Source organism: Somniosus microcephalus, chromosome 7, assembly GCF_052327205.1.
Source record: "Somniosus microcephalus isolate GS21.2 chromosome 7, FLI_Smic_1.0, whole genome shotgun sequence".
In the NCBI taxonomy this organism is placed as follows: Eukaryota; Metazoa; Chordata; class Chondrichthyes; order Squaliformes; family Somniosidae; genus Somniosus; species Somniosus microcephalus.
The window spans coordinates 202,754,748-202,769,515 of NC_140993.1; the positions used below are offsets into that span (position 1 = coordinate 202,754,748).

Below are 14,768 nucleotides of genomic sequence, written 5' to 3' on the forward strand. Positions count from 1 at the left end.
ACTCACCCCACACTCCGAGCCCTGAACTTACCCCACACTCCCAGACCTGAACTCACCCCACAGTCCCAGCCCCGAACTCACCCCACACTTCAAGCCCCGAACTCACCCCACACTCAGAGCCCTGAACTTACCCCACACTCCCAGCCCCGAACTCACCCCACACTCCCAGCCCCGAACTTACCCCACACTCCCAGCCCTGAACTCACCCCACACACCCAGCCCCGAACTCACCCCACACTCCCAGTTCTGAACGCACCCCACACTCCGAGCCCCGAACTCACCCCACACTGAGCCCCGAACTCACCCCACACTCCGAGCCCTGAACTCACCCCACACTCCGAGCCCTGAACTCACCTCACATTGACCCCAAACTCACCCCACACTGAGCCCTGAACTCAACACACACTCCGAGCCGTAAACTTACCCCACACTCCCAGCCCCGAACTCACCACACACTCCGAGCCCTGAACTCATCCCACACTGACCCCGAACTGACCCCACACTGAGCCCTGAACTCAACCAACACTCAGCCCTGAACTCACCTCACACTCCCAGGCCTGAACTCACCCCACACTCCCAGCCCCGAACTCACCCCACACTCCGAGCCCTGTACTCACCCCACAAACTCCGAAGCCCAACCTCACCTCACACTGAGCCCCAATCTCACCCCACACTCCCAGCCTTGAACTCACCGCACACTCCGAGCCCCGAACTCACCCCACACTCCGAGCACTGAACGCACCCCACACTCCGAACCCTGAACTCATTCACACTCCCAGACCTGAACTCACCCCACACTGACCCCGAACTCAGCCCACACTCCCAGCCCTGAACTCACCCCACACTCCGAGCCCTGAACTCACCCCACACTCCCAGACCTGAACTCACCCCACACTGAGCCCCGAACTCACCCCACACTGACCCCGAACTCACCCCACACTCCCAGCCCCGAACTTACCCCACACTCCGAGCCCCGAACTCACCCCACACTCCGAGCCCCGAACTCACCCCACACTCCGAGCCCTGAACTCACCCCACACTGACCCCAAACTCACCCCACACTACCAGCCCCGAACTCTCCCCACACTCCCAGCCCCGAACTCACACCACACTCCGAGCCCCGAACTCAGCCCACACTCCGAGCACTGAACGCACCCCACACTCCGAATTCTGAACTCATTCACACTCCCAGACCTGAACTCACCCCACACTGACCCCGAACTCAGCCCACACTCCGAGCCCTGAACTAACCCCACACTCCGAGCCCTGAACTCACCCCACACTCGCAGACCTGAACTCACCCCACACTGAGCCCCGAACTCACCCCACACTGACCCCGAACTCACCCCACACTCCCAGCCCCGAACCTACCCCACACTCCGAGCCCTGAACTCACCCCAAACACCCAGCCCCGAACTCACCCCACACTCCCAGCCCCGAACTTACCCCACACTCCCAGCCCCGAACTCACCCCACACTCCGAGCGCTGAACTCACCCCACACTCCCAGCCCTGAACTCACCCCACACTCCGAGCCCTGAACTCACCCCACACTCTGAGCCCCGAACTCACCCCACACTCCCAGACCGGAACTCACCCCACACTCCCAGCCCCGAACTCACCACACACTCCCAGCCCTGAACTCACCTCACACTCCCAGCTCTGAACTCACCCCACACTCCGAGCCCCGAACTTACCCCACACTCCGAGCGCTGAACTCACCCCACACTCAGAGCCGTGAACTCACCCCACACTGAGCCCCGAACTCACCCCACACTCCGAGCCCTGAACTCACCCCACACTCCCAGCCCCGAACTCACCCCACACTCCGTGCCCCGAACTCACCACACACTCCCAGCCCCGAACTCACACCACACTCCGATCCCTGAGCTCACCCCACAAACTCCCAACCCCAACCTCACCTCACACTGAGCCCCGAACTCACCCCACACTCCGAGCACTGAACGCACCCCACACTCCGAACCCTGAACTCATTCACACTCCCAGACCTGAACTCACCCAACACTGACCCCGAACTCAGCCCACACTCCGAGCCCTGAACTCACCCCACACTCCGAGCCCTGAACTCACCCCACACTCCCAGACCTGAACTCACCCCACACTGAGCCCCGAACTCACCCCACACTGACTCCGAACTCACCCCACACTCCCAGCCCCGAACTTACCCCACACTCCGAGCCCCGAACTCACCCCACACTCCGAGCCCCGAACTCACCCCACACTGCGAGCCCTGAGCTCACCCCACACTGACCCCAAACTCACCCCACACTGAGCCCCGAACTCAACACACACTCCGAGCCGTAAACTTACCCCACACTCCCAGCCCCGAACTCACCTCACACTCCGAGCCCTGAACTCATCCCACACTGACCCCGAACTGACCCCACACTGAGCCCTGAACTCAACCAACTCTCAGCCCCAAACTCACCTCACACTCTCAGTCCCGAACTCACCCCAGACTCCGAGCCCTGAACTCACCCCACACTCCGAGCCCTGAACTCACCCCACACTGACACCGAACTCACCCCACACTGAGCCCTGAACTCAACCAACACTCAGCCCCGAACTCACCTCACACTCCCAGCCCCGAACTCACCCCACACTCCCAGCCCTGAACTCACCCCACACTGAGCCCCAAACTCACCCCACACTCCCAGCCCCTAACTCTCCCCACACTCCCAGCCCCGAACTCACACCACACTCCAATCCCTGAGCTCACCCCACAAACTCTCAACCCCAACCTCACCTCACACTGAGCCGCGATCTCACCCCACACTCCCAGCCTTGAACTCACCGCACACTCCAAGTCCCGAACTCACCCCACACTCCGAGCCCTGAACTCACCCCACACTCCGAACCCTGAACTCACCCCACACTCCCAGACCTGAACTCACCCCACACTGACCCCGAACTCACCCCACACTCCCAGCCCTGAACTCACCCCACACTGACCCCGAACTCACACCACACTCCCAGCCCCGAACTCACCCCACATTCCCAGCTCCAAACTCACGCCACACTCCCAGCCCCGAACTCACCCCACACTCCGAGCGCTGAACTCACCCCACATTCCCAGCCCTGAACTCACCCCACACTCCGAGCCCTGAACTCACCCCACACTCCCAGCCCTGAACTCACCCCACACACCCAGCCCCTAACTCAACACACACTCCCAGCCCTGAACTCACCTCACACTCCCAGCTCTGAATTCACCCCACACTCTGAGCCCCGAACTCACCCCACACTCCGAGCGCTGAACTCACCCCACACTCAGAGCCGTGAACTCACCCCACACTGAGCCCCGAACTCACCCCACACTCCGAGCCCTGAACTCACCCCACACTCCCAGCCCCGAACTCACCCCACAATCTGTGCCCCGAACTCACCCCACACTCCGAGCCCTGAACACACCCCACACTCCCAGCCCTGAACTCACTCCACACTGACCCCGAACTCACCCCACACTGAGCCCTGAACTCACCTCACACTCCGAGCCCTGAACTCACCCCACACTCCCAGCCCTGATCTCACCCCACACTCCCAGCCTTGAACTCACCGCACACTCCGAGCACCGAACTCACCCCACACTCCGAGCCCTGAACTCAGCCCACACTCCGAGCCCTGAACTCAACCCACACTGACCCCGAACTGACCCCACACTGAGCCCTGAACTCAACCAACACTCAGCCCCAAGCTCACCTCACTCCCAGCCCTGAACTCACCCCACACTCCCAGCCCCGAACTCACCCCACACTCCGAGCACTGAACTCACCCCACACTCCGAGCCCTGAACTCACCCCACACTGACCCCGAACTCACCCCACACTGACCCCGAACTCACCCCACACTCCCAGCCCCGAACTCTCCCCACACTCCCAGCCCCGAACTCACACGACACTCCCAGCCCCGAACTCACACCACACTCCGATCCCTGAGCTCACCCCACAAACTCCCAACCCCAACCTCACCTCACACTGAGCCCCGATCTCACCCCACACTCCCAGCCTTGAACTCACCGCACACTCCGAGCCCGGAACTCACCCCACACTCCGAGCACTGAACGCACCCCACACTCCGAACTCTGAACTCACCCCACACTCCCAGACCTGAACTCACCCCACACTGACCCCGAACTCAGCCCACACTCCGAGCCCTGAACTCACCCCACACTCCCAGACCTGAACTCACCCCACACTGAGCCCAGAACTCACCCCACACTGACCCCGTACTCACCCCACACTCCCAGCCCCGAAATTACCCCACACTCCGAGCCCCGAACTCACCCCACACTCCGAGCCCCGAACTCACCCCACACTCCGAGCCCTGAACTCACCCCAAACACCCAGCCCCGAACTCACCCCACACTCCCAGCCCCGAACTTACCCCACACTCCCAGCCCCGAACTCACCCCACACTCCCAGCCCCAAACTCACCCCACACTCCCAGCCCCGAACTCACCCCACACTCCCAGCCCCGAACTCACCCCACACTCCCAGCCCTGAACTCACACCACACTCCGAGCCCTGAACTCACCCCACACTCTGAGCCCCGAACTCACCCCACACTTCCAAAGATGTGCGGGGTTAGGTTGATTGGCTATGATAAAAATTGACCCTTAGTGTTCGGGGGATTAAGTACGTGGGGTTACGGGGATAGGGTGGGATATGTGTCGGTGCAGGCTCGATGGGCTGAAATGGCCTCTATCTGTACTGTGAGGTTTCTGTGATTCTGTGATTCTGTGATTCCAGCCCTGAACTCACCCCACACTCCCAGCCACGAACTCACCACACACTCCCAGCCCTGAACTCACCTCACACTCCCAGCCCTGAACTCATCCCACAAACTCCCAACCCCAACCTCACCTCACACTGAGCCCCGATCATACCCCACACTCCCAGCCTTGAACTCACCGCACACTCCGAGCCCCGAACTCACCCCACACTCCGAGCCCTGAACTCAGCCCACACTCCGAGACCTGAACTCACCCCACACGCCGAGCCATGAACTCACCCCACACTCTGAGCCCTGAAATCACCCCACACTGAGCACCGAACTCACCCCACACTCCGAGCCCTGAACTTACTCCACACTCCCAGACCTGAACGCACCCCACACTCCCAGCCCCGAACTCACCCCACACTTCGAGCCCCGAACTCACCCCACACTCCGAGCCCTGAACTCACCCCACACTCCCAGCCCCGAACTCACCCCACTCCCAGCCCCGAACTTACCCCACACTCCCAGCCCCGAACTCACCCCACACACCCAGCCCCGAACGCACCCCACACTCTGAGCCCCGAACTCACCCCACACTGAGCCCCGAACTCACCCCACACTCCAAGCCCTGAACTCACCCCACACTCCGAGCCCTGAACTCACCCCACACTGACCCCAAACTCACCCCACACTGAGCCCTGAACTCAACCAACACTCAGCCCCGAACTCACCTCACACTCCCAGCCCCGAACTCACCCCACACTCCCAGCCCTGAACTCATCCCACACTCCGAGCCCTGAACTCACCCCACACTCCCAGCCTTGAACTCACCGCACACTCCGAGCCCCGAACTCACACCACACACCGATCCCTGAGCTCACCCCACATACTCCCAACCCCAACCTCACCTCACACTGAGCCCCGATCTCACCCCACACTCCCAGCCTTGAACTCACCGCACACTCCGAGTCCCGAACTCACCCCACACTCCGAGCCCTGAACTCACCCCACACTCCGAACCCTGAACTCACCCCACACTCCCAGACCTGAACTCACCCCAAACTGACCCCAAACTCACCCCACACTCCGAGCCCCGAACTTACCCCACACTCCGAGCCCCGAACTCACCCCACACTCCGAGCCCCGAACTCACCCCACACTCCGAGCCCTGAACTCACCCCAAACACCCAGCCCCGAACTCACCCCACACTCCCAGCCCCGAACTTACCCCACACTCCCAGCCCCGAACTCACCCCACACTCCCAGCCCCAAACTCACCCCACACTCCCAGCCCCGAACTCACCCCACACTCCGAGCGCTGAACTCACCCCACATTCCCAGCCCTGAACTCACCCCACACTCCGAGCCCTGAACTCACCCCACACTCTGAGCCCCGAACTCACCCCACACTCCCAGCCCTGAACTCACCCCACACTCCCAGCCCTGAACTCACCCCACACACCCAGCCCCTAACTCACCACACATTCCCAGCCCTGAACTCATCTCACACTCCCAGCTCTGAATTCACCCCACACTCCGAGCCCCGAACTCACCCCACACTCCGAGCCCTGAACACACCCCACACTCCAGCCCTGAACTCACCCCACACTCCGAGCCCTGAACTCACCCCACACTCCCAGCCTTGAACTCACCGCACACTCCGAGCCCCGAACTCACACCACACACCGATCCCTGAGCTCACCCCACAAACTCCCAACCCCAACCTCACCTCACACTGAGCCCCGATCTCACCCCACACTCCCAGCCTTGAACTCACCGCACACTCCGAGTCCCGAACTCACCCCACACTCCGAGCCCTGAACTCACCCCACACTCCGAACCCTGAACTCACCCCACACTCCCAGACCTGAACTCACCTCACACTGACCCCGAACTCACCCCACACTCCCAGCCCTGAACTCACCCCACACTCCGAGCCCCGAACTCACCCCACACTCCGAGCCCCGAACTCACCCCACTCTCCGAGCCCTGAACTCACCCCAAACACCCAGCCCCGAACTCACCCCACACTCCCAGCCCCGAACTTACCCCACACTCCCAGCCCCGAACTCACCCCACACTCCCAGCCCCAAACTCACCCCACACTCCCAGCCCCGAACTCACCCCACACTCCGAGCGCTGAACTCACCCCACATTCCCAGCCCTGAACTCACCCCACACTCCGAGCCCTGAACTCACCCCACACTCTGAGCCCCGAACTCACCCCACACTCCCAGCCCTGAACTCACCCCACACACCCAGCCCCTAACTCACCACACATTCCCAGCCCTGAACTCATCTCACACTCCCAGCTCTGAATTCACCCCACACTCCGAGCCCCGAACTCACCCCACACTCCGAGCCCTGAACACACCCCACACTCCAGCCCTGAACTCACCCCACACTCCGAGCCCTGAACTCACCCCACACTCCGAGCCCTGAACTCACCCCACACTCCGAGCCCTGAACTCACCCCACACTCCCAGCCCTGAACTCGCCGCACACTCCGAACCCTAAACTCACCGCACACTGAGCCCCGAACTCACCCCAAACTGAGCCCTGAACTCACCCCACACTCCCAGACTGGAACTCACCGCACACTGAGCCCTGAACTCATCCAACATCCAGTGTTCTGGATGAGCCAAAATTTTCTCCAATTAAATATCGGGAAGACCGAAGCCATTGTTTTTGGTCCCCGCCACAAGCTCCGTTCGCTAGCCCTGACTCCATCCCTCTCCCTAACATCTGTCTGAGGCTGAACCACACTGTTCACAATGTTTGTGTCATATTTGACCTTGAAATGAGCTTCTGACCACATATCCGTGGCAGAACTAAGATCGCCTATTTCCACCCCTGTAACATCGCCCGTCTCCGCCCTTGCCTCAGCTCATCTGCTGCTGAAACCCTCATCCATGCCTTTGTTACCTCTAGACTCCAACGCACTCCTGGCTGGCCTCCCACATTCCACACTACGTAAACTTGAGGTCATCCAAAACTCAGCTGCCTGTGTCCTAACTCGCACCAAATCCTGTTCACCCATCACCCCTGTGCTCGCTGACCTACATTGACTCCCAGTTAAGCAACGCCTCGATTTCAAAATTCTCATCCTTGTTTTCAAATCCCTCCTTGTTCTCGCCCCTCCCTATCTCTGTAATCTCCTCCAGCACCACAATGCCCCGAGATATCTGCGCTCCTCTCATTCTGCCCTCTTGAGCATCCCTGATTATAATCGCTCAACCTTTGGTGGCCGTGCCTTCTGTTGCCGAGGCCCTAAGCTCTGTAATTCCCTGATTAAACCTCTCCGCCTCTCTGCCTCTCTTTCCTCCTTTAAGACGCTCCTTAAAACCTACCTCTTTGACCAAGCTTTCGGTCACCTGCCCTAATTTCTCCTTATATGGCTCGGTGTCAAATTTTTTGTCTTACAATACTCCTGTGCAGCGCCTTGGGATGTATCACTATGTTAAAGGCGCTATATAAATAAAAGTTCTTGTTGTTGTTGTTCCGGCCTTAACATTGAGTTTAACAACTTTTTTAACCTCCCATTTTCTCTCAGACAGCAGGTGCTGGTAATGGCGGATGCCGGCACCAGAGCCACTGGGAGTGGAGGAGGTCTGGGCTGGGTCTTGGGGTGGGGATCCCCTATTGGTACATGGCCGCTGGGGTGGTCTGCACATCCTGGGGTCCACCTGCCTTTCTTCCGCCACATTCGGGGCGATGGGAGCCTCCTCCTCTTTGCCAGACTTTCCATGCTTCTCCCCCACCCCCACCCCCACCCCTCTGCTATTCTGCTGCAACCATTTACACCTCCTCCAGCTCCATTTTTTGTTTCTATATTTATCCAATTACCACCATCTTTTGCCTTGCACCATCATCACTTTTGTCATTTAATCACTCCTACCCTCCTCCCTATCACAGGCCTTTGTTCTTTTCCTACCCCCCACCGCCCCGCTATTCCCTGGCTTAAAAGCTGTTCATCTCTTAACATCTTCCAGTTCTGACGAACGGTCATCGACCTGAAACATTAACTCTGTTTCTCGCTCCACATGTGCTGCCTGACCTGCTGAGTATTTCCAGCATTTTCTGTTTTTATATCAGTTGTCTCTTTAAACTGTTTATGCTTCAGACCCTCACTCTGTTTCATGATGCACCATATAACAAGAGTGCCATAGATATTATTGGGCTGATTTTACAAATCGCACTCCCAGGGTGGAGCCTCGATTGCTGGCAGTATGCACCATAAGTTTGACAGTTTCATATTTACTTCATTTTAAAATATGGTATTTTACATCTACGTACCTTACTTCCTGGATCACCCTTTTCACCCTAAACAAGAAGAAAACAATTCTTGTCAGCTGTAAAATCCCATCAGATCAACTAGTGTATACACAACATAACATCTGCATTTCAAACTATCACACGTTTAGGTTTTTATTCAATAATGCACTTTAATGAGGTATGTGTGTCTCTGTCTGGGGGAAACCATCATCATGTGTATGTATGGGGATGAACAAGATCACCCGTGTCTATATTCTAGAGTAAAGAGTAATAGGTTTAAATATGACCTACATTACCTGTAACAATCGTCAGTGGAAGGGTCCCAACTGTAAAAACCTGGCATGAAAATAGGCAGGGAGACCCTCGTACAGGGAGACCTTCGTACAGGGAGGCCCTCGTACAGGAGACCCTTGTACAGGAAGACCCTTGTGATAATAATAATAACTTCCGGGAAGTTATGTCATCACTTCCTGTGAACTGTGAACTATGAACTATGAACTGTGTACATACCTCACTTCCTGTCATATGTCACTTCCTGTTGGACTGGTATAAATACTGGACTGTTCAGTATTGTAAGAGGCTTCTACCAGAGGCATGGTAAAGACCTCTCTTGTGTATATAGTGTGTTTATAAGTTACTTAAAGCTTACTTTAAAGTTACTTGATGGTAAGACTCCTTTTTCTTACATCAACCCTCGTACAGGGAGACCCTCGGACGGGGGTGGGGGAGTGAAAATGAATGTGGTAGTAGTAGGGGACTGTATAGTCAGAAGGATAGATACTGTTCTCTGCAGCTGCGACCGGGAGTTCCGAACGTTGTGTTGCCGGCCCGGTGCCTGGGTAAAGGATGTCTCCTCATGACTGGTGAAAAACTTGGAGTGGGAGGGTGAGGATCCAGTACTGGGGAAAGAGGGAGCTGTTCCGTGGGGACGGGCTCCACTTAAACCGGTCTGGGACCAGTGTCCTGGCGAATCGAATAACTAGGGCGGTAGATAGGGCTTTAAACTAATGAAGGGGGATGGGAGGATTCTGGAAATGGGTAAATTCAGAAGCAGTAAGAGAAATGTCAAGGCTGTAGAGCAGAGTAGTAATCTGGGTAAAGGTAAGCAGAGTGGGTCAGGAAGAGACAGTAAGATTAATAAAGGTAGTAGGGCATTAGTGACATCAGTGAAAATCGAAAAAAAGTTAAAGCTAAAGGTACTATATCTGAATGCACGAAGCATTCACAACAAAATAGATGAATTAATAGCGCAGATAGAAATAAATGGGATTGATTTAATAGCCATTACAGAGATGTGTTTGCAGAGTGACCAAGGTTGGGAACTAAATATTCCAGGATATTTGACTTTTAGAAGAGACAGGCAGAATGGAAAAGGAGGAGGGGTAGCCCTGATAATAAAGGAGGAAATAAAGACAGTAGAGAGAAAGGATCTTGGCTTGGAAAAACATAATGGCCCAGGAATTCGGGTCTCCACGGGTGAGTACACACGGGGTACTCACCCGTAAGCCCAATGGAAGTGCCGGTTTCGTGCATGCACTGCACATGCGCGGGAAAAAGGCACTTCTGTTCCCCTGAAAGAAGGGGTTAAGAGGTGGAATGCATGCATGGGAGAGGCAGCGCAGGAGAGGCAGCGCGTGCGCATCGAACTTACGTTTTTTTCCCAGGTTTCTCCGGGAAGGTAAGTCTCCAGAAGTTAGACATGTAAAAAGCAGTCGCAAGGCCTGCTTTTAACAAGGTAAGTGGTGAATTAATTAAAATTAAAACATTTTTTTCACAGGTTTATTATTTTTAAATACTTTAATGAAAGGTAAGTTTATTTTTAGCCCCGTTAGAAAATGTAATTAATTTTTTCAAAAATGTAAATTATTGTTTAAAATAGTTATTTCATGTAATTTATAGAGTATTTTAAAAATGTGATTAAAAAAAAAAATTATTTGAGGTTTTAGTGATGTTTTAGGGCTTATAGTATTTATAGATTTGACAGCCCTTCCTGTCAAACTTATGAATGAAGCATTCCCTACTACCATTGGCTCTCCATGGCCCACGTGATCCCAGGGGACGCATCGAACTAACTGCGCCCCTGGGATACGCAAGCACTGTGCGCCGGCAGTTGGAGGAGGCCCAGGATCGCAATTCCACGGGGGCTCACAGCTCAACGGCCGGCGCAAGGTAAGTGCAGCTCGGAGGCTTGCACCCGCGGGAAGCCTCCGACCCGAGTTTCTGGGCCAATGTAGAATCAGTTTGGGTGGAGCTAAGAAACAACAAGGGGCAGAAAACACAAGTGGGAGTAGTCTATAGGCCCCCTAACAGTGGTTGTAGTGTCAGGCAGAGTATAAATCAGGAAATTAGAGATGAATGTAACAAGGGTATTACAGTAATCATGGGGACTTTAACTTTCATATAGACTGGGCAAATGAAATTTGCAGAAATAGTGCTGAGGAAGAGTTCATGGAATGCATTCAAGATAGTTTTCTAGATCAGTATGTCAAGGAACCTACGAGGGAATTGGCTATAATAAAAACAGAAAATGCTGGAAATACTCAGCAGGTCAGGCAGAATCTGTGGAGAGAGAAACAGAGTTAACGTTTCAGGTCGATGACCCTTCGATTTAGTTAAGTCTGAAACTAGGGTCCTAAACCTGAACAAAGCAAACTACTTAGGTATCAGAGGCGAGTTGACTAAGGTAGGTTGGGAAACTAGATTAAAAGATATGACAGTAGAAAAGCAATGGCAAACATTTAAAGAAATAATTCATAATTCGCAACAAATATACATTCCCTTAAGGAATAAAAACACCACGGGAAAAATGGTCCAACCATGGCTAATAAGAGAAATTGAAGATAGTATTAGATTAAAGGAAAAGGCTTATAATGTTGCCAAAAAGAGTAGTGAGCCTGAGGATTGGGAGGATTTCAGAATTCAGCAAAGGAGGACCAAGAAATTGATAAAGAAAGGGAAAATAGAATATGAGAGTAAACTAGTGAGAGACATCAAAACAGACTGTTAAAGCTTCTATAGGTATGTAAAAAGGAAAAGATTAGCGAAAGTAAATGTGGGTCCCTTACAGGCTGAGACAAGAGAAATTATAATGGGGAATAAGGAAATGGCAGAGAAATTAAACAAATGCTTCGGGCTAGATTTTGTGAATGGAGGCGAGTTGGAGGCGGGACTGCTGCTTGTCGTGTCAATGTCCCACCTCCATCCTCGCCTGACCAACCAGAGGGATTTTCCCCTGATTGAGCTTGTTATGCCCGCCCAGCGGGCTCAGCAGGCCAATTAGGGAGGAAGTCACTGACAGATCACGTCAACGTCAGATGTGCTATCTGTCAAGACTTCTTGAAAGAAGAAATGCCAGCGTTTGACAGCTCTGTGAAGCTGTCAAACACTGACATTCTCTTTAGTTTGATAAGTCCTTGTGTTGAGGACTCATCAAACCTTTCAAATTTGTAAATTTCACATGGCTATTGGAACGGAGGTTCCAACAGCCAGTCGGTGAAATTGACAAGCAGGATGTCAGCTCTCCCGATCCACCGCGACTAAAAGCTGTATGAAGAAAACAAGGTAAATGAACACTTTTTTAAACTTACCACTCATCTTGCATACTTACCACTCCACACTTGCACCCACTACTCACCTCTACACCTTACTTCCATGTGCCTCTGACCGCTGCAGACCTCCTCCACATCTCCTCCAACTCAGCGGGGTTCTCCGAGTTCGGGAAGCCTTCACCTGTGAAGGTAAAATGGCACTAATCCTTTTTTCTGTCTGTTAACTACCTGTTAACAGGCAGTTAAAAGGATTAAATGCCTTTCCCGCCTCCAGGAGACGGGACCCGAAGCTGCACATCTTCCCACCTCCTGGCAAAAGGGCACAGAGGCGGGATGGGGGGCGGCTTTGCCATCCGCTCCCACTTTCTCCGAGTTTACCTGCTGTCCCGCCTCCATGCCCATCTTGTCGGGGCTTGGAAAATCCAGCCCTTTGTGTCTGTCTTCACGGAATTAGTATTAGTAAAAGAATAGTACTGGAGAAATTAATGGGACTGAAAGCCAATAAATCCCCTGGACCTGATGGCCTACATCTGAGGGTTTTAAAAGAGGTGGCTGTAGAGATAGTGGATGAATTGGTTGTCATCTTCCAAAATTCCATAGATTCTAGAACGGTTCCTGTGGATTGGAAGGTAGCAAATATAACCCCACTATTTAAGAAAGGAGGGAGAGAGAAAACAGGGAACTACAGACCAGTTAGCCTGACATCAGTAGTAGGGAAAATGCTAGAATCTATTATTAAGGACGTGGTAACAGGGCACTTAGAAAATAATAATAGGATTGGGCAGAGTCAACACAGATTTATGAAAGGAAAATCATGTTTGACAAATCTGTTAGAGTTTTTGAGGTTGTAACTAGCAGAATAGATAAGGGGGAACCAATGGATGTGGTGTATTTGGATTTTCAGAAGGCATTTGATAAGGTGCCACACAAGAGGTTATTAAACAAAATTAGGGCTCATGGGATTGGGGGTAATACACCACCATTGATTGAGGATTGGTTAACGAACAGAAAACAGAGAGTAGGAATAAACGGGTCATTTTCGGGTTGGCAGGCTGTAACTAGTGGGATACCACAAGGATCAATGCTTGGGCCTCAGCTATTCACAATCTATATCAATGATTTGGATGAGGGGACCAAATGTAATATGGTGATGATACAAAGCTAGGTGGGAATGTAAGTTGTGAGGAGGATGCAAAGAGGTTTCAAGGGGATATAGACAAGCTAAGTGAGTGGGCAAGAACATGGCAAATGGAATATAAAGTGGAGAAATGTGAAGTTATCCACTTTGGTAGGAAAAATAGAAAAGCAGAGTCTTTTTTAAATGGTGAGAGATTGGGAAATGTTGGTGTTCAGAGGGACCTGGGTGTCCTTGTACATGAATCATTGAAAGTTAACATGCAGGTACAGCAAGCAATTAGGAAAGCAAATGGTATATTGGCCTTTATTACAAAAGGATTTGAGTATAAGAGTAAAGACATCTTACTGCAATTATATTGAGACCACACCTGGGGTATTGTGTACAGTTTTGTTCTCCTTACCTAAGGAAGGATATACTTGCCATAGAGGGAATGCAACGAAGGTTCACCAGACTGGTTCCTGGGATGGGGGGATTGTCCTATGAGGAGAGATTGAGTAGACTAGGCCTATATTCTCTAGAGTTTAGAAGAATGAGAGGTGATCTCATTGAAACATACAAAATTCTTACAGGGCTTGACAGGGTAGATGCAGGGAGGATATTTCCCCTGGCTGGGAAGTCTAGAAGCAGGGGTCACAGTCTCAGAATAAGGGGTGAGATGAGGAAAAATTATTTCACTCAGAGGGTGGTAAATCTTTGGGATTCTCTACTCTAGAGGGCTGTGGAGGCTCAGTGGTTGAGTATATTCAAGACAGAGATCAATAGATCTTTGAATATTAAGGGAATCAAGGGATATGGGGATAGTGCAGGAAAGTGGAGTTGAGGTAGAAGATCAGCCATGATCTTATTAAATGGCGGAGCAAGCTCAAGGGGCTGAGTGACCTACTCCTGCTCCTATTTCTTATGTTCAGAGGGGAAGTGAAAAAGGAACTAAGAGGGGCACAGAGAGAGTCTGAGAATAGATTGGCAGCTAACAAAAGGGAATTTGTTGCCAAATTTGCTGACGATTCAAAAATAGGTGGGAAAGCAAGTACACAAAGAGTCTGCAAAGGGATATCGATAGGTTAAGTGAGT

The 14,768-nt window shown here is 53.0% G+C and overlaps 1 protein-coding gene across 5 annotated transcripts in view; it reads right to left on the bottom strand.

The window, feature by feature from the left end:
- The window catches only part of LOC147115087 (collagen alpha-1(XV) chain-like), a 483,626-nt gene that overhangs the window by 189,685 nt on the left and 279,173 nt on the right, over positions 1–14,768 (bottom strand). For all 5 annotated transcript variants that reach the window (XM_085993355.1, XM_085993353.1, XM_085993354.1 and 2 more), the window contains one exon: positions 9,033–9,059. In XM_085993355.1, the coding sequence (XP_085849481.1) occupies positions 9,033–9,059 (27 nt within the window). The remainder of the gene's footprint in view (positions 1–9,032; positions 9,060–14,768) is intronic.